At 41.4% G+C, this 16,839-nt stretch overlaps 1 protein-coding gene across 2 annotated transcripts in view; it reads right to left on the minus strand.

Annotated features, from left to right (window-relative positions):
• Nucleotides 1-10,849, minus strand: part of ADAMTSL1 (ADAMTS like 1) — a 422,892-nt gene extending 412,043 nt beyond the window's left edge. For both annotated transcript variants that reach the window (XM_032095762.1, XM_032095761.1), the window contains exon 1: nt 10,700-10,849. In XM_032095762.1, coding sequence (XP_031951653.1) covers nt 10,700-10,774 — 75 coding nt within the window. In that variant the 5' untranslated portion in view covers nt 10,775-10,849. The remainder of the gene's footprint in view (nt 1-10,699) is intronic.
• Between the last annotated feature and the right edge of the window lie 5,990 nt (nt 10,850-16,839).

Here is a 16,839-nt window from a genome sequence, read left to right on the forward strand (position 1 = left end):
AGGGATGAGACCGCCCCAACCCAGGTGCAGGACCCTGTACCTGGCCGTGCTGAACTTCATGAGGTTTGCACAGACTCACCTCTCAGGCCTGTCAAGGTCCCCCCAGACGGCATCCCTGTCCTCCAGCGTGTCAGCTGCACCACACGGCCTAGTTTCATCTGTGTACTTGTTCAGAATACCAATTCGTGCCAACATCTAAGTCCCCAACAAAGCTGTTAAATAACAGTGGTCCCGGTACTGACTCCCAAAGAATGCCACATTACCAGTGTCCGCCCAAAGGTTTTGACCTTTGAGGCAGTTCTGGAGAGTGTCCAGAGCACGGCAACAAAGCTGGTGATGGGCCTAGAGAGTACATCCTGCGAGGAGCAGCTGAGGGAGCAGGGGTTGTTTAGCCTGGGCAGAAAAGAAACTGAGGGGAGTCTGTATTGCTCTCTACAACTACCCAAGAAGAGGCTGTAGCCAGGTGGGGGTCAGCCTCTTCTCCCAGACAGCCAGTGATAGGACAAGAGGAAATGGCCTCAAGCTGCTCCAGGGGAGGTTCAGGTTGGACACCAGGAAGAATTTCTTCACGGAAAGGGTTGTCAGTGGTGGAGTAACCATCCCAGGAGGTATTCAAGAAATGACTGGTCGTGGATTTAGTGCCAGGGACTAGTTGATAAGGTGTCATCAGTCAAAAACTGGATTTGATGTCCTTGGAGGTGTTTTCCAAACTCAGTGATTCCGTGATGCTATGAATGTAACCATCCAGCCAACTTGTTTCCCACTGAGTGGTCTATCCATCAAATTCTTGTCTCTCCATTTTAGACACAAGGATGTTGTACACAACAGTGTCAAATGCTTTGCAGAAGTCCAAGTAGATGATGCCAGTCCCTCTTCCCTTATCCACCACTGCTGCAAATGCAGTCAACAGAAGAACATGACTACAAAATTTGCAATAGGAAGGTGTTCCAGTTTGGGCAAATTTAGAAATATATCCTCTGAGAGAAGGCACAACCACCCCTCCCCCACCAGGTTCGGGAAAAAATAAATTTTCCTCGAAGGAAAGTGAAGAAGATAAAACTATTTATTTAACAAACACATGGGAAGGAAAATAATGTTAGATGGTAAAATCTTTCGCGGTAGAGGAAAAAACCTGGGAAAGTGTTCGAGTCCTCCCTTTGGTCTCCTCGGAGCTGGGGCTTGGGCCGGGGCCAGGCCCTCTGTGCCCGGTGGAAAGTCCTCCCGATGTGCTCTGATGTTACAGCAATCAAGCAGTCCAGTAGAAAAGGGGAAAAATCCGGAGTTCCAGAGAAGGAAATCCAAAGTCCAACTCTCAGTCTCTCTCCGGAGAACAAGAAGAAGAAGAAACTGGCCAAAAACTGACTGGAAAAAACCAAGCCGGGTGCTTCCTCCCTCCCCTCCCCCAGCTAGGGAAAAAAAAACCTGCTATCTTTTTGTAACCTTGAACAAGCTGCAAACTGCTTTGAGAAAGTTTTGCTCAGTTTTTTCCTTCCCCCTTTCAGGCTCAGTTTAGAGGCATAGAAAGGCATTTCTTTATGCCCAGAAAAATTAATTTCTGGGCATGGGCAGCGATATGGGATACACATCATAAGGTCACCCCAAGACATTAGGAAACATACAAACCCCAAATTTCAGCTGCATGATCAAAGGGACATCTTTGTAACAGAGTATTAAATATAATTGAAAATTATATTCCAGCAAAATTTTTTCCGCTCAGGAAAAAAAAAGCTTTCTTTTTTTCCTGTGGGACAGATTAAATCCTTTCAAAGAGTAAAAGAGAACAAAATAAATGAAAAAATTAACTTTTCCATGCCTTCTTTTTTAACTGAAATTAATTTGCTGAATGTTGGATACAATTTGACCACAGGAATAAAAAAATGCATTCTAAGGTTAGTTTCGTCAGATGCAAATCACAAGAACTCTTTAAAAACAAACACACAAACAAACAAACAAGCCCAAACACTCCAAAATCAATCATTACATGATTAAGTACTTTTTCATTATATGTATTGCAGACTAACAATCTACTTAACTATGGGGTTTTGTAAATAGGTTGACAAACTATTGAGCTTAACCATATTATGTGTTCACAGTAGCCCTGTGATTTGTCAACTCTCTTCTGTAACTATGGTCACTGTTTCAGAACATATTCTATTATAGTGAAAATCCCATTAGGTTATTACAGGAACCTGACAGTGCTCTAAATATACATTTATAAAAAGCTCAGGGAGCAGGTTTATACTTAGCCACATTCCATGTTTTCATCTTGCCTTGAACTTTATGAGTATTTTATTTTTATCTATCTGAAATATTAAGCACATCTCTTTTAATCTTGCTGTCCCCTGACGGACACAGGTCAGTCAGTCAAGGGAAGTGCAGAAACTACTTCCGGTCTGATGAATTCTGCTGTATTTCTTCCTCTGAACAGCAACCAAGCATCAAGTTTTCCTGGTTTTTTTCCCTTACGTATCTTTTCTAGCAGATAAAAAAATTCTTCACTGCATGGCTGTTCAGTGTCCAGCAGATTCCTCTGTTACTGCAGTTAGAAGTTTGCTTTCCAAATTATATCAGAAATTAATGGCACTCGGGTAACCCCTATGTTCAACTTCTTTGAACAAGACAGTCATCAAATAATAAATTCTTTCTACACTACAGACGCACTAGATTTACCCAGGGCAGGTATGTTTAAAATTTGCCATTGAAGGTATGTACATTCCACAACCACACTGTTTCAAACAGATGTACATCAGGAAAATTGAATAAATAAAACAATGCAAAGATAAGGCCATTTCCTGGTCTTTGACTCAAAACTCCAGACGATATAGTTCTTGTTTCACTATGCTCATTTACTCTTGAAATGTAAGTCATCTGTTAAAAAAAAAATAAACATCTTTCCTTCTTCATTTCCATTGTCCTACCCCAACGTAGCCAAGCCCATGGAAATAAGAAAGAGTTGACCATATCAGCTCAGTCATTTCTTTGGGAGTTAGTGTAGATCAGGATGTGTATGGCTACCCTCTGTTTCCTCCAAAAAAAACACTGAGAGAAATAAAATAAAATCAAATAAAAAATGTAGCCACACAGGACTAGTGTTTGGCTATTATATTACTTAGTAGTGTCATTCTTATATGTAAAGTGTTTCCTTCATATCAACTCTTCTCAGAATCCAAAAATTTGCAGTGCAAGGAAAAAATGGTTTCTACAGCCACCTGAGTTACACTGACTGGGGCATTATTGTTATAACAATGTCAAAATCCACAAGCAGGTCTTTCTATTTAATGCAATTCATAAGCCTGTTGAATCTGCAAGTCAAAACAAAACTAAATGAAACAATTACAGGCAGTTTTGTACAAATCCACTCTTCCATTATTAAATGCTTTATTGGAAGAATACACATATATGGGGTCAGTTTATAAAAAAAATATATGCACAGATGAAAATTCTGGAAAAACTTGGTCGAGTGGAAAGTAGCAGTATCAAACACCACTCCACAAGCCATATCTGGGACTGATGTAATGCAGTCATTATTTATGGCATCTAGCCATATAGAACTATGAAAAATCTGAAGCATGGATGCAAGAACAGGCTTTGTTTAATTCCTCTGATGGATGTTATTCGCCAAGATGAGACAGTCCTGCTAGACAGTCCTCCATTCCCACACCAGTGTTGAACTGGCATGTAAGCAGCACATAAAACATACAGCTTTTGTCCACTCAGTAGAACATGCTGAAAAAAACAGGCTTTCTGCTCAGCAGAATTCATCGTTATAACATGATTTCACCTATGTGTTCATTCCAAGTGATACAGCATCTTCTTTTCTCTTTCCTTTTTCCACTTCTAGAAATGCAACTGTGTGTCAAAGAACAACAGTGACCTAGTCATCCCAGAATGTATTCTAGGATAACTTCTGCAGCTCCAATAGATGTCTTTCCAAAAGGCCTGGAATTGCCTCTTTGCTTTCCACTTCTCCCTCTCTTGGTAGCTTTCCTTGCACATACATGTTCAACAATTATGCTGACTGCACATTTCTCTCAAATGGCATAAAAAATATACCCTTAAGACTGAAAAGGGTGTAAAGAGTTTAATTAAATTTAATAGGGCCATGACTCAGATGCACATGGCATTATTCACCAAGTCTTGTAAACTACATCTTTACATTGCTATTACATTGCTTACTGTAACAGAAACATCTTGCTTGCAGCTGGGACAGAACTGCAGTTTCAGAGCGCAAAGTGCCTTAAGATGCACAATGGCAACATGTACACATGTACTTGAGCTATTACAGGATGATTTAAAATGCAGGAGCAGAAGCATACAAGGAACGCTGTGGTGCAAAATCCAGCTAATGACTTCCTAGTCTATTCACCATACATCACCCCAATAGAAGACTTCACCACATTTCATAATCTTCTAGATCACAGGCAAGGCAGATTTTATTGTGTTTTTTTATGAAATAAACAAAACAAAAACAAAAACAGAACAATGAAACAAAAAATACCCCACCCCCCCAAAAAACCCACAAACAAACAAACAAACAAAAAAAGAAAGGACACTGAAAAGTAAAATTACTGAAGCCTGGATTGCAATGAAAAATGACTTTGTTTTCTTTTGCGTGTTAAGTGAAAGTCTTAGAAAAGCCAAAGGAAAACATACATTTTCTAACCAAGACTTTCAAAAATCCTGATACAAAACACAGGCCTATCTGATAGCCACACAGAATTCCTTAATCCTTGGGAAAAAATAGCAGCAATAATTTACATCCTCTGATGTTCCCATAAAGCTCTAGTAGTGTTCCCTTTGTGCACCCAATGTGAACTTCTACCCCAAGAACAGAGATGCATTTTATGTTTCTCTTCTAAGAGAAGCAAGTTATGATGATATGAAAGTAGAACATGATACTAGCAATCTAATCCAGATCATCAAAAATTACACCTCCACTTTTTGAAGAATATATTAATCAAACAATTCTGCTAGCACTCATAATTGATCACAGAATATTCCTTGTCTTTACTTTGTAATTGAATGATTGCATTATCAACCCAATCATTGCAGGAAATGTTCGTGAAAAGGGCAGTATTTTTAAGCCTGTGAAATTTGGCATTCATAATTAAATGAGAAAAGAGATAAAATTTCAAATCAGATAGACGCCACAGAAATATAGTTGGATTTCCTCATTTCCCTTCATCTTCAGGAGGCAAAAGCAATTGCAGAAGAGGGGTTTATTGGGGTCATACATGAGAGCAACCACTTAATATTTTCAGAGATCTTGTCAGAAACTGTACAATCAAACCAGTGCTAAAATATTCCCATCTCCTCTGCTTATCTCTGAACCTGTTGTAACTCCTTCTTAATCTGCAGTTAGAATTCACAAATCCTTCATTCACCCTACCTTTGTACATGTCAAGATGAAAACATGACTGCTGTAGGACCCAGACGTAATAGCATGTGTGAATAATCTGACTTTAATGCAACAGGAGAAGAGGAAGTACTGCTTCTTTCCCTGACATATGCACATATTCACATATGGCCTATGAAAACGTGTGAAAATGCTGATGGCTTAAATCTCTAGTGAGCTGCAGGCTACAAATGCTCAGAGACCTGTAACTTAAGAAAACTTATTCTCACTTCCATAATTTTAGCAATCGACATCGCCAGTGCAAGGCCTTTCTCTTGCTATATATTTAACCCTTCCTCACAAAGAAACTAAGGGGACTTAACGTTTTCATGAAAGAAAGGTCATAAGAACTGCTTTAAATTAAATTTTCTCCTGTTGCAGCGGGGATACTGCAACATGCATATACCAAACCAGGAGTCCCGTGGAAAGGAAATATATAGGACAGACAGATTCTTGATAGCTGTTTCAGAGAGATGTTTATTTCTGCAGCCGCATGGCCAGGGCTCTCCTCAGGAACTCTGCAGTCACGGGGCCCGAGGGTCCTTGGCCACACCGGGGAACACAAACCAAGCAATGGGAAACAAAGGTGACCAGGGGCAGGGAAACCCCGTGTCTCCCCCCCAGGGCCCCTCTCCCAGGGCTCCATGGCAGGGGAGGGACCCCAACATTCTCCCATACACCTGAATTCTCAGAAATGGTGCTACAGTTTTTCATTAAACTTTCCTAAAAACATTTGGTTGAAGCCAGGTGTACAACAGGTTGAAGTTAGCCCACCATGGTAAAAAGCTAGCCCAAAGTCCTCTCTTCACCAAACTTGTAAGTAAAGAGCAGCTCTGCAGGAAAAGATTGGACAGACAGGATAAGTGCCTGCACTTATCAGAGCTGGTAGACACAAAACTGACCACGAGCCAGCAATGTTCCCTTGTAGTAGAGAAGGCAAATGTTATCCTGGGCTGCACTGATCAAATGACTATCAGCAGTTCGATCCTTCCCTTCAACTCAGCACTGATGAGGCCATGCCTGGAGACTTGTGTCCAGTTCTAGGCTCTCCAGCTGTCTTGGGACACAGCACAACAGAGAGATGGACATACTAGAGGAGTCCAACAAATGGCCACAACAGTGATGGGGGGACTGGACTGACAGACTGAGAGGGACTGTGCAGCCTGGAGAAAAGCAGGCTTGGGGAGTTTTCATTAATGTATAAAAGGAACTGAAGGGAAGGTGCAAAGAAGACAGACAGGCTCTTTTCAGTGGTGCGTAGCAACAGAGTAAGAGGCAATGGTTGCAGACTGCAACACGGGAGGTTCCCTCTGGCCATCAGGACACTCTGAGGGTGAACCATGGAACAGGTTTCCCAGAGAGGTGGTGGAGTCCCCTTCCTGGAAGACAGTCAAAAGCTGCCTGGAAATGATCCTGGGCAACAGGCTCTATGGGACCCTGTTTGACTGGGAGGATTGGACAGGATGATGTCTAGAGGTCTCCGCCAACCTTATCCAGCCTATGATTCTGTGATTATAATTAGAAGAGGAGGGTAAAACAAAGGAACTTCAATGTGTCACATGATGATGTAAAAAAAATATACCTTCCTGTGACTTTTTGACTTGTGCGGACAATATAACCAAGAACCCATTTGATCTATTACAAAGCTCAAAAGAAAACTCCAGTCATTAAAGTAGCAGACGTTTATTTAAACCTTCCTCAACAAGATGAAACTGCTTTTGAGTTTGCTCAAACTTAACACTGCCAGTCATTATTAGGTTCATCAATATAATTTTGATCACAATGCTTTCAAGATTTATAAAAAACACACTACAAAACTGTTTCAATGGGTAAAACTGCTTTCAAGACAATTCTACATGAAGCAAGTAGGGGCATGATGATATTTCAGTACTGGCTGACTAATTGACCACATAAGTATCCTAATATTTTGTCCTTATCTCGTATTTTTCCTGCAGTCTTATCTGAAATAACTCCTGATTGAAGCATGCTGACCTTCTCACTATAATACGGTCAGTTTTTCAAATGTAGGGAATGTATTTGTATTTTCAGTATCTTTGACTGGCTTTATTTTCAACTTCAGTCTATAGAAGAGGAAGTTATAGTCTTCTCTGGACAACAGAACAAAACTCAGTGGATTTTCACTTGGTAAGTATTTTGCTGGGGATGGATAAAGGTAGGTGCTTAATATAATTTATTATTATGTCACTACATGCAAGTGTTTTAAAAAGATGCTCTCTTCTCTATATGACTATTTCCTGATACACAAAACACCACCACTTCACTTCCTTCCACCCTGTGTTGTGGACATAAAAAGGGTAAACTGAAGCAAGCACAACAATTTAAATACAAAATAGAACAGCATATAGCAAATATGAGGCTCAGATAGTCTAAGAATACAATGACCACCATGCAAAATCTGTTTACCAATGGCCAACATTTGCTTACACCCCTTCCAGATCTAAACCTGCTCATGTCCCGTCAGCCCATAAAACATATGTGAAAATGCCTGCACTTATCCATGAAGCTCATGCATGAAGTTTTAAGCAGAGCTAAAAACTGCATCTACTACAATAACTATTATCTATAATGCAACTTAAGAAGCTGGTTTACATTCTTCTGTTGAGGTATCCACTATAATCACTCTTGTATTTCTTGAATTTGTAAAATTCCTGCAAGAAGAATCACTCTAGTAAGAGAAGTTCCACTAAAACCCAATATATTAGTTTATAGACCCAAAGGAGAACAAAATTATAAATAAATAAAATAAAATTGTGGTATCCATTAAAAATGATGGAAAAAATCAAGAGGAAATTGAAATTCCACAGAAACACTGAACTGAAAATGCAGTAGGACTACAGGTCAACCCAAGAAAACTTGTACTTAATTCCAAAATACAGTTCAAAAAATAGTTCAGACCTTCAATTATTATTAGATCCCATTTATCACTAGTGAAAAGACCCAATTTGGCTTAGTTTTAAAACAGTAATAACTATTTAAAATAGTTTTAACAACAACACATGATTTGGAGACTCAGTTTATTTATTCTAAAAAAAAAAAAAAAAAAAAGGATTTAGCATGCTCTTTTGTCCCATACCTGGCAATGTTCGGAGTCAGGCTGGACGGGGCTTTGAGCAACCTAGCCTGATGGAAGGTGTCCCCACCCATGTCAGGAAATTTGGAACCAGATGATATTTAAGGTCCCTTCCAATCCAAACCATTCTATGATAATACAGCACAGAAATATCATCCAAAGCCTAAAAATATAGTCATACTTAGTAAATGAGAAGAATATTTTTTACCTTTAATTTAATCTAAACTTTAGGTTAATAAATGCAGCATTACAGAATTGCAGTTTGTTTACATATATATATATATATCTATATATATATATCTATCTTCTTTGTGATACATACATATAACCTGTTACTGCTCAGTAAAGCGTAACTTTAATCCCCACTTATTCCACTATCTCATATTACAAATGCAAGAAAAACAACAAGAGGTTTCCCAAGCCGATTATGTTCTTGGCCCTAGGAAATGCTGTCCATGAGGACAACTGATTTCATTCACACTATCTGTGTGTAAATTTGAGACTAGAGGCAGAAGGCAGTGCCAAACTGCTATTTCAAGAGTAACACTACCTCAGTAACTGTAAAATGAAATTCTTGTAAGTATCTAACATAAAAGCTAAGGGAAACTAAACTGCCTTTTTCAGCTCCCAAGCCGCTGTACTGCATCTCTCTCACTCCACAATTTTCGAATGTAGGCATGAATAGTCTATATCTGCATGTAAAAAATAAATAAGCAGATATTTTAGTTCCCCACAAAGCAGAACTGCTTGCAAGGAAAAGGGAAAGCAGGTGCACAGGGCCAGGATAAGCAGGGATAGAGCAGAGGGCCAGGGGAGATCAGCTTGATCTCAGTCCTGGGAACAGACCTGGTGGCAGGATTAAAGGATGTGGCAGATGGGGTTTCCATTGCAGGATCAGAGCTATTACAATTCTAGTGGCCTTTATCAGAACAGACAGCAGATCCCATTAGAAACTGGTCTCCAAGGGCCAGTCTGGGTGTCCTGAGGATATTAGTGATGCCAAAGTGACCTGCAACCTTTTCTCAACAACTTTTCCAGTGACATAGTCCTGATCCAGTCCTGGCCACATGCCTTCAGGTGCAGGCTGGCATCCCACTTCATCCCTCATGGCATTCCACTGCGCTCTTGAGTAACTTCTTTGCATGGGATCCAGAATGGTGCAATAACAGAAAGCAAAGCAATCTAAAACACAGAAGTTTCTCTACCGAAACTAAAAACTTTACTCAGATGAGTAGGCTAACCTGCTCATGGATGTACAATTACTACAGAGGTTCAAGGGAGGAGAAAATACATGTCAGAAGCACAGGAGGAGACCAAAAATGCATATACATAGAATCATGTTTCTAAGTTTATTTCAAGTGACCCTGTACTTTTTTTTTTAATTAAGGTGCTGCTTGTTGTTTTTTTGAGAGATTTACAATATTGCCCTAAATAGAAAAATACCGTCATTACTGAACTGTGATATTACTTATTTAAAATTCATCTTTGAAATTTAAGAACAAAACCAAATGGAAACAATTTAAGAGAGTCACGTTCACACCTTCTTTTCTTTAAGGCACAAAGCTGAAAGTGAGTTCATATATTGTCTCCAGAGGGGTGACCGGTGCATCCTCACCGAGGTTTTTTTATTATTATCATTATTTTATTTGGCTAAAGTCTGAAATAAAAGCTGGGCAATAACAAATTGATGACTAAGCAAAACCAACTACCTGTAAAGCATGTTAGAGGATTTAAATTACACCCAAGGGAAACGCACTGACACGGCCCCGGCTCAGCTCTCCACTTCCAGAAAGACATACCCGTGTGAGAAACGCAGGCGGGGACTCTCCAAGTTTCTCTGCATCTTGGAGAGTATTTCCCCGCAACGAAGCAGGCTGGGAACCTCACGCCCGACACTCGGCAAAGCTCAGCAATATTGTAACTTTTATAATAACGACCCTTCCATCCTCCCTTCCAGAGAGCTGTGAGACCAGCCAGGCTCACGGAGACGTCCGCTCGGCAAACCCAGCAGCCAGCCGCAGAGCCTGCCGCCCGCCCGCCGTGCGGGCTGCGGGCAGCCGCGGCAGCTACCTGCCGGCCGAGGAGGAGCCGACGGCGGCAGCGCTGCCGCAGCCCGGGAGCACCGCGGCAGCCACAGGTGCGGACCTCTCGCCGTCCCAGCGGAGCGGGGAAGCCGCGTCCCGGAGAGGCGGGCGACCCGCGGGCCCCCTTACCTGTGCGACGGCGAGGAGCCCCATGGCCAGGGCGAGCGGGGAGGTGGCAGTGCCCCGGCACTGCCCCGCGGCCATCGTGCTCCCGCGGCGCTCCGCCGTGGTCCAGCGGAGCCGCCGCTCCGCCTGCCTCGGGCCGCCCCTGCGCGCCTCTGCGAGCGGCGCGGGGTGCGCGGAGCCTCCGGGCCCCGCAGGGCAGGGAGGTGCGCGGGGGCGCGGCCCCCCGCTGCCGGGCGGCGGGGACGGAGGCGGGGAGCCGTCCACGACGGTCCGCCCCCGCCTGCCACCGCCCCGAAGGGTCCTCCGGGACTCGGAGGGAGCGGGCAGGGGTGGACGGTGCGCACGGGGGCTCGGGCAGCGATGGGCGGCCTCGGGACGGGGCTCCCAGGAGAGGACAGAGGGCACGGGCAGCGACAGGACGTGCAGGCAGCGATGGGGAGCACAGAGAGAGAGGTCGAGGATTCGGTGATTGGGAAGCGATGGGCGTGTGGACAGCAGTGGGACACGCCGACAGAGCGTGCAGGCAAGGATGGGTGTTCCAGGTTGAGGCAGATGGGGCTGGGGCACGCAGGGGGGCATGGGGCACGCAGACAGGGATAGGGTATGCAGGTGGGTATGGGCCATGCAGGCCTGGATGGTTAAAGCAGGAGCAGGGTATATTGGCACGGGTGGGACGCTGTGGCAAGCACAAGGCAGGCAGGCATAGCCAGTCATGCAGGCACAGGGAGTGCAGATCCAGGGACGGGCCCCCACCTGCCGTGGTGTACTGGTAGGCTTTCTTTGACGTGCTTGCCTACTAAGCCTAAGAGAATTTCCAGGATACTAAGTTGAAATGCTGTAGTGCTGTGATTATTCCTGCCCACATCTGCCTGGAGGTAAAGGCTGCAGGTGCTTAGCCAGGGGAGCAAAGCCCCTTCCTACAGCTAGCTCTCTCAGTTACCTTTAAGCCTTCACTTAAAAGTTTTTGGCTAGTACCTGCAACTCCAGCATCTGCTAACCCAACAGTCAAAATGCAAGCTGTGGCAATCAAACAAGAACCTGGCTAAATTTGTGTTGGATGCTTGTGAAAGGTCCATGGCAGCTCCTATAAAAGTCTTACAAAACCACAAGAAAATGTATTGTTATTACACACGTCCCTAAACTTCCCACCATGAGCCTCTCTAAATGCTCCCATAGCATTCTGGGCACATGTATTTACATACTTGGATTATCGCTGGAAAATGTGTACCTCATTGATGAGCCAAATTAATCATATGGAAATCCTCAGTAAAACTATGGTGATGAAGTAGCATGTGCAAGGACTAAAGACTGCCACATTTCTCTCCATCTTTTATGCGTTACGTCAGGCATTGTTGACAAAGTCTTTGCCCTATGAAGAGAAGGCATATTGGGGGTTTGTGGCTCAGATCTGCATGTGAAATCCTAACAGCTCTTTCACGCTGAGATTTATAACCTCTTTCATTTGATAATTCTTTAAAACCTGTTAATTATACAACAAACAAACTCTATGGTTAAGATTTTAGAAATGCTGTTTCAAGTACAGCTACATGAAGCATAGTAGCTTAAATTGAAAAGTGCTTGATTATTCAAGTACACTCAGGAATACCCTATGAATATGCATGACAGATGAACTTCTAGAATTTTGGTTTTCTTCTTACAGACATATGGTTAAGAAAAGACATAAACATTGTGCAGTTCTTGGTTTTAGCAGCATGTAATTAAAGAGGTTGAGGCTCCTGTATGTATAGAGTAGTGTGGTCTAAAATATGCCATAAATGCCACATGATCCAAGAAACACAATTTGGCTGAACAAAACATGGTATCTAATTTGTCAGGAATGAGATGTTTACAAGTTTCATGTTGCACATTATGCTTACCTTCTAAGAAATAAGAAGGACATTTCCTGGCATTTACAACTCTCTGAAGGGCCTGAGGGTTCCAGGTAAAACCAAGCTATATGTTAATTGTCAAGAAATGTTTTATTGACAATTGTTACTACTTACATTATGAATTCTGTGTTGTTTGCATACAAAAGGTAAGACTTGTCTAGTCTCACACCAAATTTATAGCTATAAGCAATGTTGGAAGTGCAGCATTGTTGTCTGATAGCTATGTAATAGCTGTGTTTACAACAGCAGAGTCATGAATTAATAAGTAGGGAAGGCAGGGAGGGAGGCTTTTGAAAGTGCCTTCCTAACTAAGTGGACTTGAAGATATTTAAAAATTCTATGTTTAAACAGAAAAAAAATTAACAGTACTTACAGAAGTATGCTTCCTACTCTTTTGTGAGACTCACAACAGTATTGTTAGGCACAATGCAGCAAGTCCACACTATCATCAGCCCAGGGCTCTGAGAAGGCTTAGGAAAATGTAAGATCTTCTAAGAACTAAGAAAATACCAAGGCTTCACGTGTAGGGAGAGAATGACTCTCCTTGTTCAGAAAAAAAAAAGAGGTTAACAACTTTGAAGTAATTTTCAGCATTAGCCAGAAGATAACATGCTTAGCAAGGATATGTTTTTCTCCCCATTTGGAATGCAGACAGGCCAAATCCATAGAAAATCTAACTTTTTCCTATCAGCAACATTGCTTTAGTATTACCTACAAGATAGGATTGTTCTGTGTCTCCTTCTCTTTTCTATATAAACTGGTTATTTCCTGCTAAAATGGCAATGCATTTTTTAACACAGACTTACAGCTAGAGCTGTAAGTAGAGCCTCTGAGCAGGTATAACACGTAGGACGTTGATGTTGAATTTAACACTTCCGGCTTTAGGCATTTTCCTCCACTGTTCTCAGAATTACACAACATGTTTGGCCAAAATTCACCTCTCCAATAGTGATGTGCCATTGTTCTCAGTACTCTACAAAATTAATTCCAGTGGTTAAGATTTGCAGCAGCTCAGAAACTACAAAGGAGATGACATTTCCATGTAGATATTCAGTTCCTACTTAGGTGCTTGCATAACTAGAACTTGCATCAGTGAGGAGTAGCTTGTGCTGTAAGTACACAGTCCTTTCCCAAATGTAGAAAATTGTGATAATTTGATCCTGCCTAGATGGTTGAGGGATTATGAATGTGGGAGCATTCAGGTGTCTCACAGGGTAGGTAGGCCATTCATTCCCGTATGTCAGTTTGGCGTTTTTTGTTGGGGTTTTTTGTTGTTGTTAGGGGTTTTTTTTGTTTGTTTCTTTGGATTTTTGTTTTGCTTTGTTTTGGGGTTTTGGGGTTTTTTTTGGAGGGGGGGGGGGGTTGGTTTTTTTTGTTGTTGGTAGTGTTGTTTGGTGGGTTTTTTTTGGTTTTGGTTTGTTTGTTTGTTGTTTTTTTGTGGCTTTGTTGGTGTTGTTGTTTTGGTTTTTGTTTTTTTTTGTTTGTTTGTGTTTTATTTTATTCCACAGGCAGATTTAGCTTAGGTACAGGGTAGATGAAGTACATCATAGGAGTATCTTCAGATTCCTTTTCATTTGCATTTTTAACTACATCTTATTCAAAAGCAGTAGTGAGTAGCAAACATGATTTTTCTTTATAATTAGTATCTGGCGTGACTTTGACTTGAGCCTTCAAAGTTAAATAAATAATAACCAATGGAAGAAGCAGTTTATTCAGAAAACAGCAATGTTTGAAAAATTAAATTTGTTTCTGAGCAAAAATTCTTATTTTTGAAAAGTTAATAATTTTCCTTAGAACATGCAGTTTTAATAGTGTATTGGCATCCCAGATGGAAATTCTACTTCAATCTCTAGAAGTGTACCTTACTATCAATGACTAGAACAGTGAAGCAAGCAGAAAAACTACAACCTCATGCCTGTGCTCTGCTCTGCTCTGCCCCCTCCCCTCCCCTCTCCTTCGCCACTTTCCATTTCCTCAGACAGAGCATTTTGTTGGCTATTGTGTATGCATCAATCAGATTTCACCTGCTGGCATCTGAGCAGGCAACCACCTTTTAACTCTAGCTGCACTGCATCTCATTGTGATCTTTCAAGACATTCAGCCAGGAACACCAGATCCTTCCAAAAGTGATGTTTCAAGGTCTTTGGAATCCATTTCAGACTAATAGAATACAGTGAACTAGTAAAAAAAAAGTTGCAACAAACCCAAGATACAGCATAGTAAAAGGAAAAAGGAAAAAGAAATCATATGCATATTTAAACATTAAAACTACTTTGTAGAAAAAATCAACATTATATTCTGTACAGTAGTAGAAAATTATCAATTGGTTTATCTTTCTGCATTCAAAGTTTACTGGAAGCAGTTCAGAGGTAGAAAAGGCGCACTGAAACTAACTAATTGGATGAAGTGTTTAAGTGCTTAGAACACTTAATCCTTTGATTTCTGTTTATTCAAAATTCAGAGTGTGACAGCATTTGTTTTTCTTTTCCTTTTTATAAGAAATTGTATCACAAACTGTTAAAAAGTTAAGCAATACAGTGTAATTTCAGAATTTTTGGGGGGGGAGGGGGTGTGTGTTTTGAATACTTGCTTGTTCCATGGAAGAAAACCTGTTCTTTATATAAGAGCTCCCAGCAGAGACTGCATCTAAAACACTTAACATTCCAAAGTGTAATAACACATATAAACTCTGTTGGGTGAGGCTTTCTGGGTGAGGCTTAACTAGCTATACAAGATCTAGGATTAATGACAATAAAAAGCTCTTGAAACTGTCATAGTGTTTAAATACCTTCCCAAAGAACTTACCATGTACTGTTCCCCAAGGATATGCAGGAGATAGTTAAAATACTAAGAGAGACAATATTTGTGGAAGAGAAAGACTGATGCATAAATTATTTCTGATTCCCATAACACCTCATCTGTAGCTTAGAAATCTCTGTACTTCCAATCTAATCAGGCAACAGTCACATATAATGATTTAGTCACTACTGAATTTAGTTTCAGACTAAATTTAGTAGAACTATGATTTTCAGAGGATCTATGGAGTTTTTAGTTTTGCTTTGGTTTTGTTGTTGTTGGTTGTTTTGTTTCAGTTTTTAAAGATGTTCCTTTTATCCAAACAAGGAAACTCCAGAAGTGGATGTCAAAAGTCCTGCCAAAATATGTGGTCATGTCTAACAGTAAGAAGTGCAGCCGTTCAAGGCAGTTCCATGATTCCCTCCTCTAGCATATCTCCATCATCATTTAGGGAAAAGCAATGACAAAAGCACACAAAACATACAACTGCCTTGACTTGTGCATGTAGTCCGTGATGTGAGAGGGTGTATAATCCCCAGCTGGCAGACAGAATCCAACAGGTCTCAAAGTTACTTGCTCGTATTCTGTACATAGGGTAAGGTAGATCCATCCCAGGAAACATTCTGCAACATCTTAGGGAAGGAAGTCTCTGCCATACCTGTTGAAAATCTGTTATCTTTTAGGGTGAAACTTGCTCTTCACCCTGAATCTGTCAGGCTTAGTCACCTCTCAGGTGCTGGAGGAAGAGACAGATGGTAGCAAAACTCTGTCACCTCCTTCCTCTTCCTCAAGTCTTTTCAAGAAATGTAACCATGCCGAAAAGGGGATGAGAGCAGAACACAGCCATCAGCATTTGAATATGCACTATGAGGAGCAGTGGAAACAGAGATTCACCTTCTCGCTTACCTGTAAATGACCATTTGTAATGCAGACTTCAGTATTCTAGCACAGTGTATTTATCCTCTACTGAAAGATGGAGGGGCAATGCTTTGTTGATACAAGAGTTGTCAGGCAGTTACACATTCCAGTCCCACAAGCCATTTTCAGTTGCCATAGAATGGCACTTTCTGACATGGCTGAAGTATTTGCACATTTTGGGGATTTTCCCCCCTGGCATTAAGACATCATACTATCACAGAACCACAGCTTTTTTGTTTTGTGCTTTTGTGTACTTACAGCATACCTGAAAAACTTCTTTCCTGAGGTCTGGTATTTATTCCAAAACAAATAATGGCAATTTCTACATTTTGTCATAGTTTTTTAGCAGTAACTTTTGGAGTTTTTTAAAGAGAACTTCATCCAGCTCTAGTGCCCCCAATGTAGGAAGGACATGGACCTGCTGGAGTGAGTCCACAGGAGGTCGCAAAGATGATCAGGGGGCTGGAGCACCTCTCCTGTGAAGACAGGCTGAAAGAGCTGGGGTTGTTCAGCCTGGAGAAGAGAATGCTCCAGGGAAAC

This window comes from Corvus moneduloides, chromosome Z (genome assembly GCF_009650955.1).
Source record: "Corvus moneduloides isolate bCorMon1 chromosome Z, bCorMon1.pri, whole genome shotgun sequence".
Lineage (NCBI taxonomy): Eukaryota > Metazoa > Chordata > Aves > Passeriformes > Corvidae > Corvus > Corvus moneduloides.